Here is a 15,026-nt window from a genome sequence, read left to right on the forward strand (position 1 = left end):
CCTAGTCCTACTCCCACCACTACCAGGATGTAAGTTCAGGCTAGATTATTCCTCTAGACTTTGAACCTCAGCTCTCAGAAGTGTGGATTCCTCAGACCAATAACATTTCATAAAATATGTTACATATTGCCATAAGGCCAAATTCTGATTTTACAAAAAGATTACTTCTATCTTTGATGACCATCATTTTCTTTAAAGAAAAGGGATTTTGAAATTATGAATGTTGCCTTGGATCGTGAGTATAAGAACCACATCTGGTAATGGCAGCATATTGAGCTGGAGGAAACCTGAGGCCTGAGAACTTTATGGAGCACAGCTCCATCCACCCCTTAGACAGCATTGCTCTGGATTTCACATGAGATGGAAATAAACCTCTAAGCTGTGTTAAGCACTGCTATTTAGAGTTTTGCTATTCTTTTGAGTCTAACTTAATTCTAATGAACACAGCTCTCATTCTTGAGAGTTTTGTTAGGTATACAATTTTAGTTTGACCGTTATTTTTCTCAAGCATTTGGAGGACATTATTTCACGACTTTCTGGCTTGCATTGTTGCATCTGAGAAGTCTTCTGTTTAAAGTTCTTTATAACTGATGGCTGTTTCCTCTCCATTCTGTGTTCTGCAACTTCTCAACAATAGGCCGAAATGCGAATCTCTTTTTGTTTATATTGCTTGGTTTATGATAGCCCGTATCTGTAACTTAATGACTTTTCATAGCTCTGGAAAATTCTCAACAATTACACCTTCACATATGGCCTCTCACGTTCAGTTTATGTCCAGGATGTAGAAAGCCTAAGGGAGTATTGCTGCCATCAGAAGAAGGAGAAAAGGCTAGGTAAATGACAAAATCATAACTCTTCCTGAATCCGTAAAAGAGCTGAATTTGCAAGGAAACCAAGTAAACTAAAATCCAAGGGAAGACAAGCCGCTCCAAGTGGACTGTCTTGATGTGAGCATTGGCTCACTTGTCTCACAGAAAGGGAGGAGAAGATGCAGAATACCAAACAAGTGGGTATGAACAATTCAGCTAAGATTCAACAAATTGTCAAAGTTCAATGCAGGCTAGGATGACAGTGCATAACTCCTGAGATACAAAGACATAAGATGAGTGTTCACACCCACTTGTAATCTTGTTCACGTGCTCAAGAAAAAAACTAAAGGCAAGGAATCTCCCTCAGTGAGAGCCTAGAGAAAGGGAGTAGGAAATAGGCCCTTATCCTCTGCGAAACAAAAACATCAAGCCACTGGGATAGGGGCCACAAGCCCTGATACCCTAGAGCAGAGGCAAAGACCCAATGAAGCTAAGGAAGTGTATATGAAACAACTGTATGGCTGACTAGAATACAAATGTGATGGCTGGAGCTCCAGCAGCTATTTTGGCCCACAATATAACAGAATTTAGAGCTCAAGAACTGAGATGGTGGGACAGAGAGAAGGAACCAAAGTCCCTAATGATTCACAACTACCATAGTAGTCCTGAGGTGCCTATCTCTGAACATTTTCAGTGAGAGGTAATAAACTACTATTTTGTTTAAGCTACCTTGACTAGAATTTTCTGTTGTATTTAGCCAGCTAATTCTAAAAGAATCAGAGGCTTATGACTCATTTATAGAGGAACGTCATATCCCTGGGACCTCCCTAGATCATAAACCCTGTATGTAAACCATTTGGCTAGGCTGCAACCTTGTGCTTCCATAAGTAGGCTTTGCAATGCCAGCTGCTAAAAAAAAAATAGGCTAAAATTATTTTAGTGTGAAAGATGTTACTAGGATAAAAGATATTACTTTTTGAGTATTGAGGTCTGAGGATAAAGAGTCTAAAACTTACTGGCCCTTTGGAATGTCACTTAATTAGGCTGTATGAAGTTACAGAAGCTTATCCGAAGATACACTACGTAAATTGTTTCCTCTAGTGGCGACCTGGATTTATAAAAGGTTGTGACCTGAGGATTTTGCTGTTTTGTTTTTGGAAAACAAAACAAAACCACAACAACAAAAAACAGTCCAAGTTGGGAAAATTTTTAACTGATTTTAAAACTTTTTTTCTTAAAAAAGTGAGTGTGTGTTCCTTCTATTTGATAATAGTGCAGTTATTGTAGAATGAATGGCAGTTTTTTTACTAAAACTTACATGGCTAAAAAATTTTATAAAAATTTTAAAGTTGCCATTGTCAGACTGGTTATTGTATAAGTAACTGGTGTCTATGTAAACTGATTCTTGTAATCCATATAAAAATGAAAATTGTGTGGACCAGTGTTATCATTCCACTTGAACATTTTGGTAAAAATTTTAAAGTATAATATCTCTATAATAATTCCTCATATAATTTAATTGACTGTTGATCATAATCTAGTCGTATTTTATGAGATAATTAATAAACTTTGGACTAATACAATACTGGGGCGATGAATATTTCTATCTAAATATTTTTGAGAAACAAGGTCAAAGTTAAAATGGATTGTAGTCAAAGAAATTAATACTACTATATATGAGGGATCAAATCTAAATTAAAGATCTAATATATGCCATACATAATGCATATGTATATATAATGTACATACAAATAGATATACAAACATATATGCAATTTTGACCAACAGAATAAAGAACTAAGAGGATTTTAGATACAGCTTCGAACACTTCTTGTCTGCATTCTTCCTGTTATTCATCATATGAAATTCCCTCTCAAGTTATTAGATACTCTTCCTATTTTTTCCCTAAGGTTGGAACAGAGTTGCTTCTTTTCAATTTACTGAAAAAGTAAAGAAACAAATCTATCATTTACATTACCTTATCAAATGTTTGAAAAAGATTTAATTAGTATTGTAGTAGAGTGGGCTAGATTGTGCTGTGAAAACAAACAACCTTCTCCCTCCTCCTTCTCCAATCTCACTGGTTTGGCCCAACACAAGCTTGGTCCTCCTATCTCATTTCTGATGCAAATGAACCATCAAAGCTCTGCTCAATAAAAGTATTGAGAGACTTGGCTGATAGCGGCTTCTACAATCACTTTAGAGAAAGGAAATGTGGTGTATTCTCTGCTGATTCTTAAAGCCTTATTCCAAATGATATGTATTTCTGCTCATAATTTATTGGCCAAAGCAAATCACACGGCCGTGTCTTACCCCAAAGTGTATAGGCAGTGCAATCCATCAAGTGCCAGGAAAGAGAAGAGACAACATTTGTGAACAATCCTAAAGTTACCATACGTTCAACACAAATACAATTCAAATATGAGATGGCAAGACAGTATATGACATGTTTTAAGATTAATAAAATGTTTTTAACAAGCAGGAAAAAAGTTCACAAAAGGGAGAAATCTAATATGCTTTCATATCGAGATTTAATAGAAAATGACAGTAAAGTTAAAGGTGAATTGGATGCATCTGAAAGTACATTTGAAGATTGTATATTCTATATTTTATTTTGTTCTGTTTGGTCTTTGCTATTAACCTTGACACCAATTTGCAGTGTGTCAAAGTTAATAATCAATAATTTTGGAAGTTCATTTATACATTTATATTACTAGAATTTTTATTGCTATAAGAGTCAATGCAAAATGAGTTTGTTGAGTAGGAATTCCCACTTACTAACATGTTCAGGAAACCATGTTTCGAATAATTGATAGTGGTCTTGCTCCAGCTAAGTGAAAGACTTATAGAGTAAAGTCGTCACTTTTTTTCACTCAGGCCACAATCTGGACTTGTAGAGTCATCTTCACTATCCTGTAGGAGCAAAATGTTGATATGAAGTAAGGACTAGTAGCAAAACCAACAAATAAGAAATGTCAGCTGATAGAGCATTAACACTCTTGAACTAAAAATTAATAATGATGGACATCAGGAAGAGTTTATATAACTAAAACAGAATTAATAGCTCCTTAGAGGGTAGCTGATTCCACTTTGGAACAGGAGAACTCAGGATGGGTCTGGGGCATCTTGTTGCTGTCGATTGAAGATGAATCCAAGAATTTTTGGTGGTGAAAGGACACAAGAGCCAGCTTAAATGGCTCCCAAATAGCCAAACTGTGACTACGTGAGCACCAAAGTGAAATAGCAGTCAGTTTATTAAGACAAGATAAGTCTCAAAAAATTACAAGTATATAATGATATTTTAAAAAGGAAGAAATAATGTCTTTTCTCTATAAATAATGAGTGCTATACCTAGGTTGATTTTTTTTCCCAGAAAAAAAAGTTTACATTTAATTTTATGTGTGTTTTCAGAGTGGGTGGAAATGTTTCCATGCCCCAAAGCTAGAAAAGTCACTGTTAGTAAGGATCATAAATGACTTCTAACCCATGCTTGAGGTGGCTTTGTTTATTGATTGTGAGTGAGCCGATTATTTGGCTATCACCTCTCTGATGAACATCTCTCTACTGTGGTCTGAGCTGAGATTCTGAAACCAGATTTCTCATTTGCCGGTTGGTTCCCTGTCTTACTCTGTCAGTAGGGGTGCTGGAGGGAGACTGGGGAGCTGGAAGAAGGGGGTGGAGACAGGATGCACTTCTTCCTGTTTGCCTCCTTTTCCTGTGAGTGTCACACAATAATGCATTTTACCAAGGCAAGGGCATGGCTACAGTTGGTTCCAATTTGTCGTTTTCCCCACTCCCAGTGACAGCTTCATGGGGCCTCCTCAGAGACACCAGCACCAGACTTCAGAGATCTGGGCCCCAGACCCATGGGGCCCTCCTCTGGGCCAGAAAAGAAGATACATGCAATCTCATTGCTAAAAAAAAAAATCACGATGTATACATTTTTTGCCACAATAATCTAGCTAGGTTAGAACGGATATGTGATTAACCAATTCATATTAAGAAAGAAACTGCTACCTTACTCCATTGTGAAGATTGAGACATGAGCCAGTGACTTACTGAAGAAAAAAAACCAAGAATAATATTTGTGCAGACTTTCATAATAACACCGAAAATAACATTTGACAAATAAATACAAAGAGGCTCATCGTACCTTAAAAACAAGGGTCTAAGGCCACCGAAAGATTAAGTGTGGAAGTAAAACCCTTGACTCGGCCTTAATAGAATAAAAAGAAACACTAGGTCACAAGTCCCAAGACTATTTAATGAGAAGCCTTAAGAGGTATAACTTGTTGGGAGAAATAGTTTGTGGATTTAAAATACTGCAGGGGTCTCTGAACTCCTCAGAAAAATAAGGGATAACAGATTAGAGGATATTTACATTCTGTTTACCTCAAACATAGGCAGTGATCGGACAGGTGAAGAAAGACTTTATTCTCATTTAAACGCACTCAGGTGCCACTTCTAGTTAGGAAAGTGTGAAGGAGCCATCTGCTTCCTGGGATGGTCAAGTCTAGTTAGAAATCCTTCATGGGCTATTTAATTAAAAGTTCCCAAAAGAGAAACAGAAGAATGAGGAACAGAGAAAATAAATAGAAAACAAGTATTAAGATGATAGACCAAAGTGCTAACATGTCAATCATTACCCTCAATGTAAATCACCTAAATACACCTATCAAAAGACAGAGATTGACAGAGTGGATAAAAGAACACAATCCATCTAGATGCTGCTTATAAGAAACTCACATCAAAGTCAATGATTAGGTAAGTTGAAAGAAAAAGGATAGAAAAAGATATACCTTATAAACAGTAATTTTTTAAAAAGCAGGAGTGGCTATATTTTTTAATTAAAATTATTGATGTAACATTGGTTAATAAATAGGTTTCACAGAGTGGCTATTTTAATATCTGATTAAAGTAGACTTGAGAGCAAAGAATAGATCTATCTAGAGAAAAAGGGACACATAATAAAATGATAAATGTATCAATCCACCCAGAGGACAATGACCCTAAATGCATACACACCAAAAAATAGAGCCTCAGAGTACGGTTGAGCCTTGAACAACACTGGAGTTAGGGGTGTCAAACTCCCAGGCAGTTGAAAATGTATGTATAAATTTTGCCTCCCCCAAAACTTCATAGCCTACTGTTGACTGGAAACCTTACCGATAACACAGTCGATTAACACATATTTTCTATGTTACATATACTTATATATTGTGTTCTTACAATAAAGTAAGCTAGAGAAAAGAAAATATTATCAAGAAAATCATGAGGAAGAAAAAATAGATTTACAATAGTGTACGTATTTATAAAAAAAAAATCTGCATGTAAGTGGACCCGTGTTGTTCAAAGATTAAGTGTACATGAAGTGAAAACTAATAGAAATAGAACAAAAATTTTTTTCCTCTTAAACTTTCAGGAACTTGACTCTTAATGCAAAGTATGCAGACGCAAAAAAATGAGAAAGTGTTGTATTATTCATTTAAGTGTGGAAGATGTTTTTTGTAAGTAAAAGAATTTGCTAAATGAACTGTGCTGATCTGATTCATCCTTGTAAAAATCACAAAGGCTCATCTCTGAGTCAGAAATTTCAAAACCTCTATACCCACTTTCCCTCCTTGTGAGCCAAATGAGTTAAACAAGCAGTGAAACTGGCAGATTTAAAACCTAACACAGTTGGAAGCCTGGTTTCTGATCTTATTTATAGAACAAAGAATAAAAGGAACTTTAGTAAAATCTTAACTATGTCAACAAAACAAACAGCCAAATCTGCAGAGAGCCTTAAGAATTTACTTGAGCCAAGATTTTGAGGATATGCCGGAAGCAAGATCTCAATGGATTGAGAAAATGCTCCAGAGAATGGCAGTTTTACAATTCTTTTTATATATTTAGAATCAAAGGAGAACATGTAAGGAAGGTTATATGAAATCTATTGGTGGTAGATTAAAGAGGCTGGAGAAAGCAAAGTGGAGAAATCTCTAAGATTGGATAAAAAGGAAAATGGAGAGATATATACATCTTTTACATTGGTGGGCACAGTATGGTTAACGTTTAACAATTACAGCAAATAGAGATGATATGTGGGCAATGATAACAACAGAGTTTTGAGATTATTGCCAACGAGCCTGTTTTTGAGGGGTCTGGAAGTGAAAATTACTCTGACATTCCAAAGACATGTTATCTTAAAGTAAAGATGAACTTTTTACTGAGGATGCTATAGGCCTGGGATGTGACTATCCACCGTGATCAGCCGGGTTAGGAGTTAATATTCAGACCATCCTGTGTGGTTACTTTCAGTTCCTGGGCTTGTCAGGACTGTGTAGTCCCCTTTTCGTTCACAATTATAATGATCTCTGCAGGTATAAAAATATGATTTAAATCTATTTATTATTGTCTATATTTTATAAATTGCTACATTTACTAGTTTTAATTTTAAAAGTTAGTTAACTTGTAATTCTTTAAAATTTGCAGACACAATAGGACCTTTGAGTTGTTCTCATATTCAAACAGCAATCAGTTTGGGTTTAAAATTCTAGAGTCATAATGTTCTTTACACACCATCCTGCCGTCTCTTAACATTTGTTACTCAGAGAAGAAATCTGATTCCTGCTCGTTTAAATTATTTTGGAGAAATATGTTTTTTTTTCTGTTCATTTAGTGGCAAGAGTCTTTTTACTTAAATTTAAAAATTTTCACTTAGAAACTTTCTAGTCTTGTTCTCACTATATGAGTTTTTTCTTCCCATGTTGAACTTTCTCTCAACCTCTAATTACAGATTTCTTTTCAGGTTTACAGAGGTGTTTTTTTTTTGTTTTTTTTTTTTACATTGAGGTATTATTGACAAACAACATAATATTAGTTTCAGGTGTACAACATAACGATTCGATATTTGTATATATTATGAAATGATCGCCACAATAAGTCTATTTAACACTACACAGAATTACAGAATTTTTTTGCTTGTGATGAGACGTTTAAGATCTACTGTCTTAGTGACTTTCAAATACGCAATACAGTATTGTTAACTATAGTCACAGCGCTGTACCAAAAGTTTTTTAATATACATTTTTATCCCCGTTTATGTTCTACTGTTCCATGTTATACTTTGTTTGTAGGTTGGATTTAAATGGCTTGTCCTCCAATATATTTCTTAGCTCTTCAGAATGTATTTTACATTTGGGAGTATTTCTGAAGTGAATCTTCTCTGTTATTGATTTGTTTTTCACACCATCACATGTGCCTTTTATTGCTTCTAGTATGGAATCTGCTGCAGGTTTTTCTTCTCTCATCATTCTTCTGTCCTATATGACCCTGTTTCCTTTTCCTTTTTATCTAAGTCTATTCTGGTTTAATGGTGGTCATGTCCTCTCAAATTGTTTCTGGAGTTTGCTACACTTCTGTGAGCTCCCAGGCCATGTTTGTGACGGTATGCTGAGGGCGAGTGCAGGGTGTATGCTACCCTGGTGATGAAGAGGTTGTGGGCCTCACAGCAGAAAATGCCAAGTGTAACAGGGTGGAACTGAGTAGGGACAGAATGCAGAAATAACATGCGTGTTAGGTACCGTACTTAGCACTTTCCATAGGGACCTCATTTAGTCCTCACAAAAAAACCTAAAAATGAGATATCATTATCCTAACATGTCCTTCTGTGTGCCTGACACTCTTATCTATGCTGAACTGAACTGGATGGGAACAGAGAGTGGGCCTCAGGAGAGCAAGGCAGCCCTCTATTCCCCTGATAATATTAACACTTTTTTTTTTTTTATGGTGACATTGGTTAACAAAATCCAGTAAGTTTCAAGTGTACAATTCAACAGTAAAGCATATACATATTGCATCGTTTTAACACTTTATTTTTATTTACACAGAAGTACTCTTCTCATTAGAATTTTGTGAGGTTGGTTGAAAAGGTAATTGTCATGACCCCCCGAGAACAGGAAGGTGAGGTTTGGAGAAGTGTAGTGGGGACTGAGCCCCGCCTCTTGATTCCTACGTTGTCTTTGACGTCTGGAGCCAAGGCATGTGGTGATGGAAATAGAACAGCAGACTCAGAACCTCCCAGTAGTGGCATCATATCCTGTTGTGCAAGTTTTCGGAGCCTCTAGTTAGGGTGTTGCTTTGTAGCTGTCCCAGGAGCCACAGTGGTAGTTGGAGTTGGTGCCTATGAAGGATGAGGAAGGTTAGGCTCTCGGGGCTGCTCTGGATGTTTTTCATCTCAGGTAAGGCGAGGAAGTGGTGTGAGCAGGTGAGGCTTCTGCTCAGGACCTCGGTGGGTCACACCACGAGAGAATTTTCCCTTTTGTTTTGAAGTTCCAGGGGATATGGCTACCCAAAGTAGAGTCAACAAATAGTTATTCCAGGCTCGGTTTCTCTTCTCAAACCTAACAGAATCAGGGGAACATGTGGGCCTGAGAACGAAAAGAAAAGGTGGTAGGGAAACAGGATGTCTGTGCATTTTGATGTTGTCCAGAGACATGCAAATACCCTGGATGGGAAAAACGATAAGATAAATCTAAACTTGAAATGATCTAAAATAATTTTATTTGAGTTTAAAGGTTTTGTTCTTATATTCCATCATGGCGCTTTCGATATTGATGGTTTATTAAATACAAAGAATGTAATTCATTCAACAAATATTTCCTAGGGTTCTCCCATGGGGCATGAAATACGTTACTGCTAAGGACACGGAAGCGAACAGAAGAGACCTTCTGCCTATTTTCACGGAGGGCGGGCTCCCAGGCCTCTGCTGACTGCCGGGGTTGGAGGACACTGTTGCTCAGGCTGCTCCATCTCTAGGCCCTTACTTCTCTTATCGCACAGCTCACATCTTCACTAAAAATGGAAGCGTTTGGGATTTTAGTTGCTCCTCCTCCTAATCCTTATGAATAAATTGGAAAAATAACCACAGAAAGGAAAATGTCAACAGTGAGTTAATAGTAAGGTTTGCCTTGCAAAGACACAGGGAGGGTGTTTTCTGGGGATTCACCACTTTGAGCAAGGTCACAGATGATCACCTTCTGGAGCTTACACACAAACCTTGCTTTGGGTGTGCTTGGAGCTGAGGTGGTAATCCAGATGGGCAGATGGAGTTTGGTTCTCATGGACCAGTGCATTTCCTTGTGTTTCATTCATGTTTTTCCAAAGGAGTACTGGAAGAGGATGGAGGGTTGAAGGTTGTGTACTTGTGGGAGACAAAATCAGCAATATATATTTTGTCATGTGTTGTGGGGGTAGGTTAGGGGTTGACTAAAAGCTCCTTCTAGTTTCTGCATCCCAGGGAGTGGAGTTGTTAGGCACCTATTCACCCTTGGGTTGTGACTATTGTAATCCCAACCAGACAGCTACCTTTGGCCATGAGGTAGCTCAGAGGTTTAGGGCTGACTCTAGAGTCAGACTACCTGGGTTTGAGTCCTAACTCTACCTCTTTCTACTGTGAGACCTTGGGCAAGTCATTTAATAACCTCTGGTTTATTAAATAACCTGTGCCTTGATTTCCTTACTTTCAAAGAGGAATAATAGCAGTATCAACCTTTGAAGGTTATATGAGATAGTATTTTAAACACTTAGTGATAAACGATATTTGTTAACATTTATTACATCATAATAATATGTTATTATTAACATATTAGAAGGAATTCCTTTCTTGCAATGGTGGAAGAAACAGTGCACAGATAGCACTTCAGCATTAATTTCTTATTGTCTCCATTCACAGTAGAAAGGCAAGTTCGTAAGGAACCTCAGTCTCCTGTAACTCCTACTGTCTAAGTCCATTCGGGCTCCCATAACAAAATACGACAGACTGGATGGCTTATTAACAACAGAAATTTATTTCTTACAGTTCTGGAGGCTGTAAGTCCAAGATCAGGGTGCCAGTAAGGTTGGGTTGTGGTGAGTTCCCTCTTCTGGTTTGCAGACTACCGACTTCTCACCGTGTCCTCACATTGTGGCAGGAGGCGAGGGGGCTCTCTGGAGCTTCTTTATAGGGGCACTAATCCTGATGATTTGCAAAAACCATATGCAGTTTAGCTCTTGTAGTTAAAACAAAACAACAACAAAAAAAACGAAACAAAAATTACTCACAGTGAAGACCTGGGGTCTGGTGCTGGCTTGCAGAGAAAGTTGCATCATCTCTGGGTAGTCGAACAAGAAAAAGAAGGGATTCCTCCCTCTTTTTTTCCAAAGAGAGGAAAGTTATTCCTCACGGAGCTTAACTTTGATTTTCTGCTTACAGAACTCCAAGCTGCAACTGATTTATCTGAGGAAGAGTTTACCCTAGAAGAGGGGAAGACCCTGGAGGTGGACTGTCCTTTCTCCCGTGAGTTGTACCTCTACAGCCAGAAGGCATGGCAGAGGCTGACAGCTGGAAGCAAACCTGTGATATTGGCAAAAACAGAGAAAGGCTCAGGGATGTACAATAAAGTCCAGATGGGGAGGTACCACCTAGAGGAAATCCCAGAAGACAGCGTACTGCATGTCCAAATGACTGACCTTCAAGTGGAGGACTCGGGATTATATCAGTGTGTGATCTACCAGCCTCCCAAAGACCCCGTCATCCTGTTCTATCCTGTCCGCCTGGTGGTGACCAAGGGTAAGTGACCTGGGGCTGGAAGGGAGAGGATGGGGAGAGCCAGGCTAGGTAGGGGTCAGAGCCATGTGGTGGCACCAGCAGAACTGCAGCTCAGGATTTCTAGCAGCCCGTCTTTCTCCCAGAGGCTTCTTGTCTCTCATTTGAGAGGCATTTGGTCCAATATTGAGAGGTAGTTTCTGTGTATGGAATTCCTAATTTAGGGAATTCAACTCCTGCCCATGTCAATTGCCAGCTGTTCTAGGAAGTGGGGTACAGCAAAAGATGAGTGGTAGACTTGGGATAATTTAGTCTCATTCTTCAGATCTCCATATAGAAGTGGTTTCCTTGAGAAGCTGTTAGGGTTCACGCTCCCCCTCCCAAACATGCATTCGATATGCTTACAAAACAGTGCTTCTCAGAACTTACTGTGGGCACAGACCACCTGGGGGATCTTATTTCAAATACAGACTCTGATTCAGGGGGTCGAGGGTGGGACCTAGATTCTGCATTTCTCATCTGCTTGCAGGTGATACTGATGCTGTGGTCCACGGCTCCCTTTTTGGGTAGCAAGGCTTCAGAACTCGTTTTGTGTCCCCTCTCATTGATGACACTATCTCACTGAGTAGTAGAGGCCTGTTTACTCTCCTGTCTTCCTTGTACATCTCTGAGCACTTTGAGAGAGGGGCCTGTGCCTTGCTCAGCTTTGTATCCCCAGCAACTAATGTAGAGACTGGCACACAGGAGGCCCGCAGTAGATGTTGATATTAAGAAAGGCAGAGGAAAGAGAGACAGGCTCAGGTTTCTAGCACCTGGAGAATTCTAAACCTAAGGAACACAAGGTAACATATACAATATATTAATAAAAGATGACATGTGAAGCAATATGCCACAGGTACAGGTGAGTGCAAGGCAGAGTGAATGGTAATCAGGGAATTATTCTTGAGGAAGATGGGAGCATATGGATTGGTGAAGAATAGCAGGCAAGTGCATTTCCAATGACATAAACAGAAAATTCCTTCCTCCTTTTCTCTCCTACTCTCACCTTTTCTCCTTCCCTTTATTCTTTCCTTTTTCTTGTTTCTGACCTAGGCTGACCCCACACAATTTTTTTAATCTTAGTAAAAGAAAACCTTGCTTCATGAATAGCCATCTTCATTTCCCTTCTCAGCTCCATTTGTCCTACCTCCTGCCCGTCCGTCTGTTCATCCATCCACCTATCCAACGTGTCTTCTTGCAGGTCCTTCAGGTACCCCTTTCTCAGACAAGAATCCTACTCAGAGCCTGACTCCGAATACCATCCTTCCTCCTACCACCCTCGAGGTCCAGAGCACTCTTCATACCAGGCCCAGGGCTGTGACTCAACTCCTGCCCATGTCAACTGCCACCCTCTCCTCTCCTGGCCTTGGAGTCAACCCCACACAGGGGCCAGATGTCATCAGGTATGGTTTCCAGGTCTCTGGGACCCTGATTTAGTGGTCATGATTCCCAGCCCATGTGCTGAGAGGATGTGGGGGAGTGAGGGATAGGGGAGCAGACTTGAGTTACTTCAGTCTGGTGGAACTTCCCGGGGGAGGAAGGAGGTGGTGCTAGAGTGAGGAGGAGGCTCTTGGTGAGGCTGCCACTCTCCTCAGCTCACCTTCTGTGTTTCCTTGCATACCAAGGGAGAGAGGAGAGGGAAATTGCATCTTTGCTGAATTCCAATGGACCTCAGCCAAGCCCAGGAGCTTACTGGTATAGTGGAAAAGCATTTTGAGGAAACTTGGATTCTAATGTCAGCCAGCTGACTGGCTGTGTGACTTTGGGTGAGTCAGGAACCCTCTTTGGCTTCAGTTTCCTTGTCTATACAGTAGGGAAGCTGGGAAACTAGGGATGGAAGTGATAATCTAGCCAAACAGTTCTCAGCAGCTCCTGGGTGTTAGGGTTACCCGGACTACTTGCTTTTGCTTTGGGTTGTTTTTAGTATTGCTGCATGTGCCCTACTGCAGGCCAAGAGAATCAGAATTTCTGGGGCTGGTCTCAGGATTTTTTATAAGATCTTCAGCAGAATTTTAATGTGCAGGCAAAGCTAAGAACCACTAACTTTGCATGCATACCCCTCTTTACAGTTTATTATCAAACATTGATTTGTCTTAGAATGTGTTTATCATGAAATATTGAGTTAACAGGAAAAGAAATATTCTTCCATATTCTCACTAATCTAACATCTTTTTTCTCCATAGTCTCTTCTAGTCTTTATACATATTTTAACATAATAGTAATTCTAATTATAAACATTTTCATTATTTTTCTGTGCTAAAACTATTTTTCGATATTGCTACACAGTCTTTGTAATTATAATTTCAACGAATTCACACTTTTCTATCAATGGAGAAGCCATAACTTAGATAATGATTTGCCTGTTGTTACACATTGAGATTGTTTCCATTTTTTAATAGTATTAACTCTGAGATGAACATATTCTTGTAGATGTCTTTTTCTTCTTTTAAATCATTTATTCAAATGAAATTCCTTTTAAAGGAATTTAAACGTTTATATCGCTCTGTATACATATTGCCGAATGGTCTTCCAAAAATTAGAAATGATTTGCAGTGTGATCCATAAGGCGTAAGTGAAGCAGTATCACTGCAGGCTTGCCTACAAGGATTGAGTATTTCTAAAATATTCCTGCCAAAATAGATGTGAACTGGTACCTGCTTCCATTTCTCTATTACTGTGGATGGTGAGCTCTGTGTAGATAGAAGTGGTACCTTTTTCCCCTTATGTTATTTCACTGGCACCAGCCTAAGTAGGTGCTTAATACATAGTAGGTATTCATTAAATCTTTGTGGACTAAATAAAATAAATGATGTATGAGAGTCAACATTTTCCTTTCGTCGCTACTTTTCTTTCCTTGTATTTAAATGAGTACATAACATTCCTTCTAGAGTCTGTACCTCTTTTATCTATTAGCTTTATCTATTAATTAATGATGAACTAGTCTCTCAATTAGAGTCCAGTTAGGAAAGCAGACACCACTGAGCTGTTTGAAAATGAGGTAATTTAATACAGGGAGCTGTTTGCCCAGGTGGTGGAAGAGCCGAGACCCCAGTCTGGGGATGGATGGTGAGGCCCCTCAGAGGAAGCCACTTGTCACTCTGTCTTAGGGTGGGTTCCCCAAAAGCAGGCTGTGGGACGAGTCTTGTGTAAAGGTTTTAGGAAGCAATCCTAAATAAAAGCATTAGAGAAGTGGGACCAGGTGAGAAGGAAGCCTAGCAAAGGATGTCATAACCAAGCTGGGTCCCACGAGGGGAACTTTGGCTCAGTTCTGCAGAGGGCCCTGCAGATCCATGGATTATACCCAGAGTTGTCTCTATCAGGAACTGGAAGCTGGAGTATTTATATACCACATTTCCAGTCCTTGGTAAGGGTGGCCCAGGGGCACATGAGTTTTCAGGCACTGCAGGGTTCTGGCAGCCTTCATGCGTTCTCCAGAAGGGTTGCATGCTGGCCCCTGGAGTGGATGCACCCAAGAGCCCCGTGCATGAAATGTTAGAGGACAATGTCAAAGGGATACGACAGGACACTGGCAGGAGAGACTGGGAGGAGGTGGACTTAGTTGAGCCCAGGGCTGCGACCTTCGCGTAGCAGGGCTCAAACCCTAGAGGGCC

General features: G+C 39.4%; 1 protein-coding gene across 1 annotated transcript in view; it reads left to right on the top strand.

Moving 5' to 3' along the window:
• Positions 1 to 8,911: 8,911 nt before the first annotated feature.
• TREM1 (triggering receptor expressed on myeloid cells 1) overlaps positions 8,912 to 15,026 on the top strand; it is an 8,652-nt gene continuing 2,537 nt past the window's right edge. Inside the window, exons 1-3 of the mRNA XM_006926570.3 lie at positions 8,912 to 9,031; positions 11,044 to 11,400; positions 12,617 to 12,818. Coding sequence (XP_006926632.1) covers positions 8,983 to 9,031; positions 11,044 to 11,400; positions 12,617 to 12,818 — 608 coding nt within the window. The 5' untranslated portion in view covers positions 8,912 to 8,982. The remainder of the gene's footprint in view (positions 9,032 to 11,043; positions 11,401 to 12,616; positions 12,819 to 15,026) is intronic.

The sequence above is a fragment of the Pteropus alecto genome, unplaced genomic scaffold (assembly GCF_000325575.1).
Source record: "Pteropus alecto unplaced genomic scaffold, ASM32557v1 scaffold7, whole genome shotgun sequence".
Classification (NCBI taxonomy): domain Eukaryota; kingdom Metazoa; phylum Chordata; class Mammalia; order Chiroptera; family Pteropodidae; genus Pteropus; species Pteropus alecto.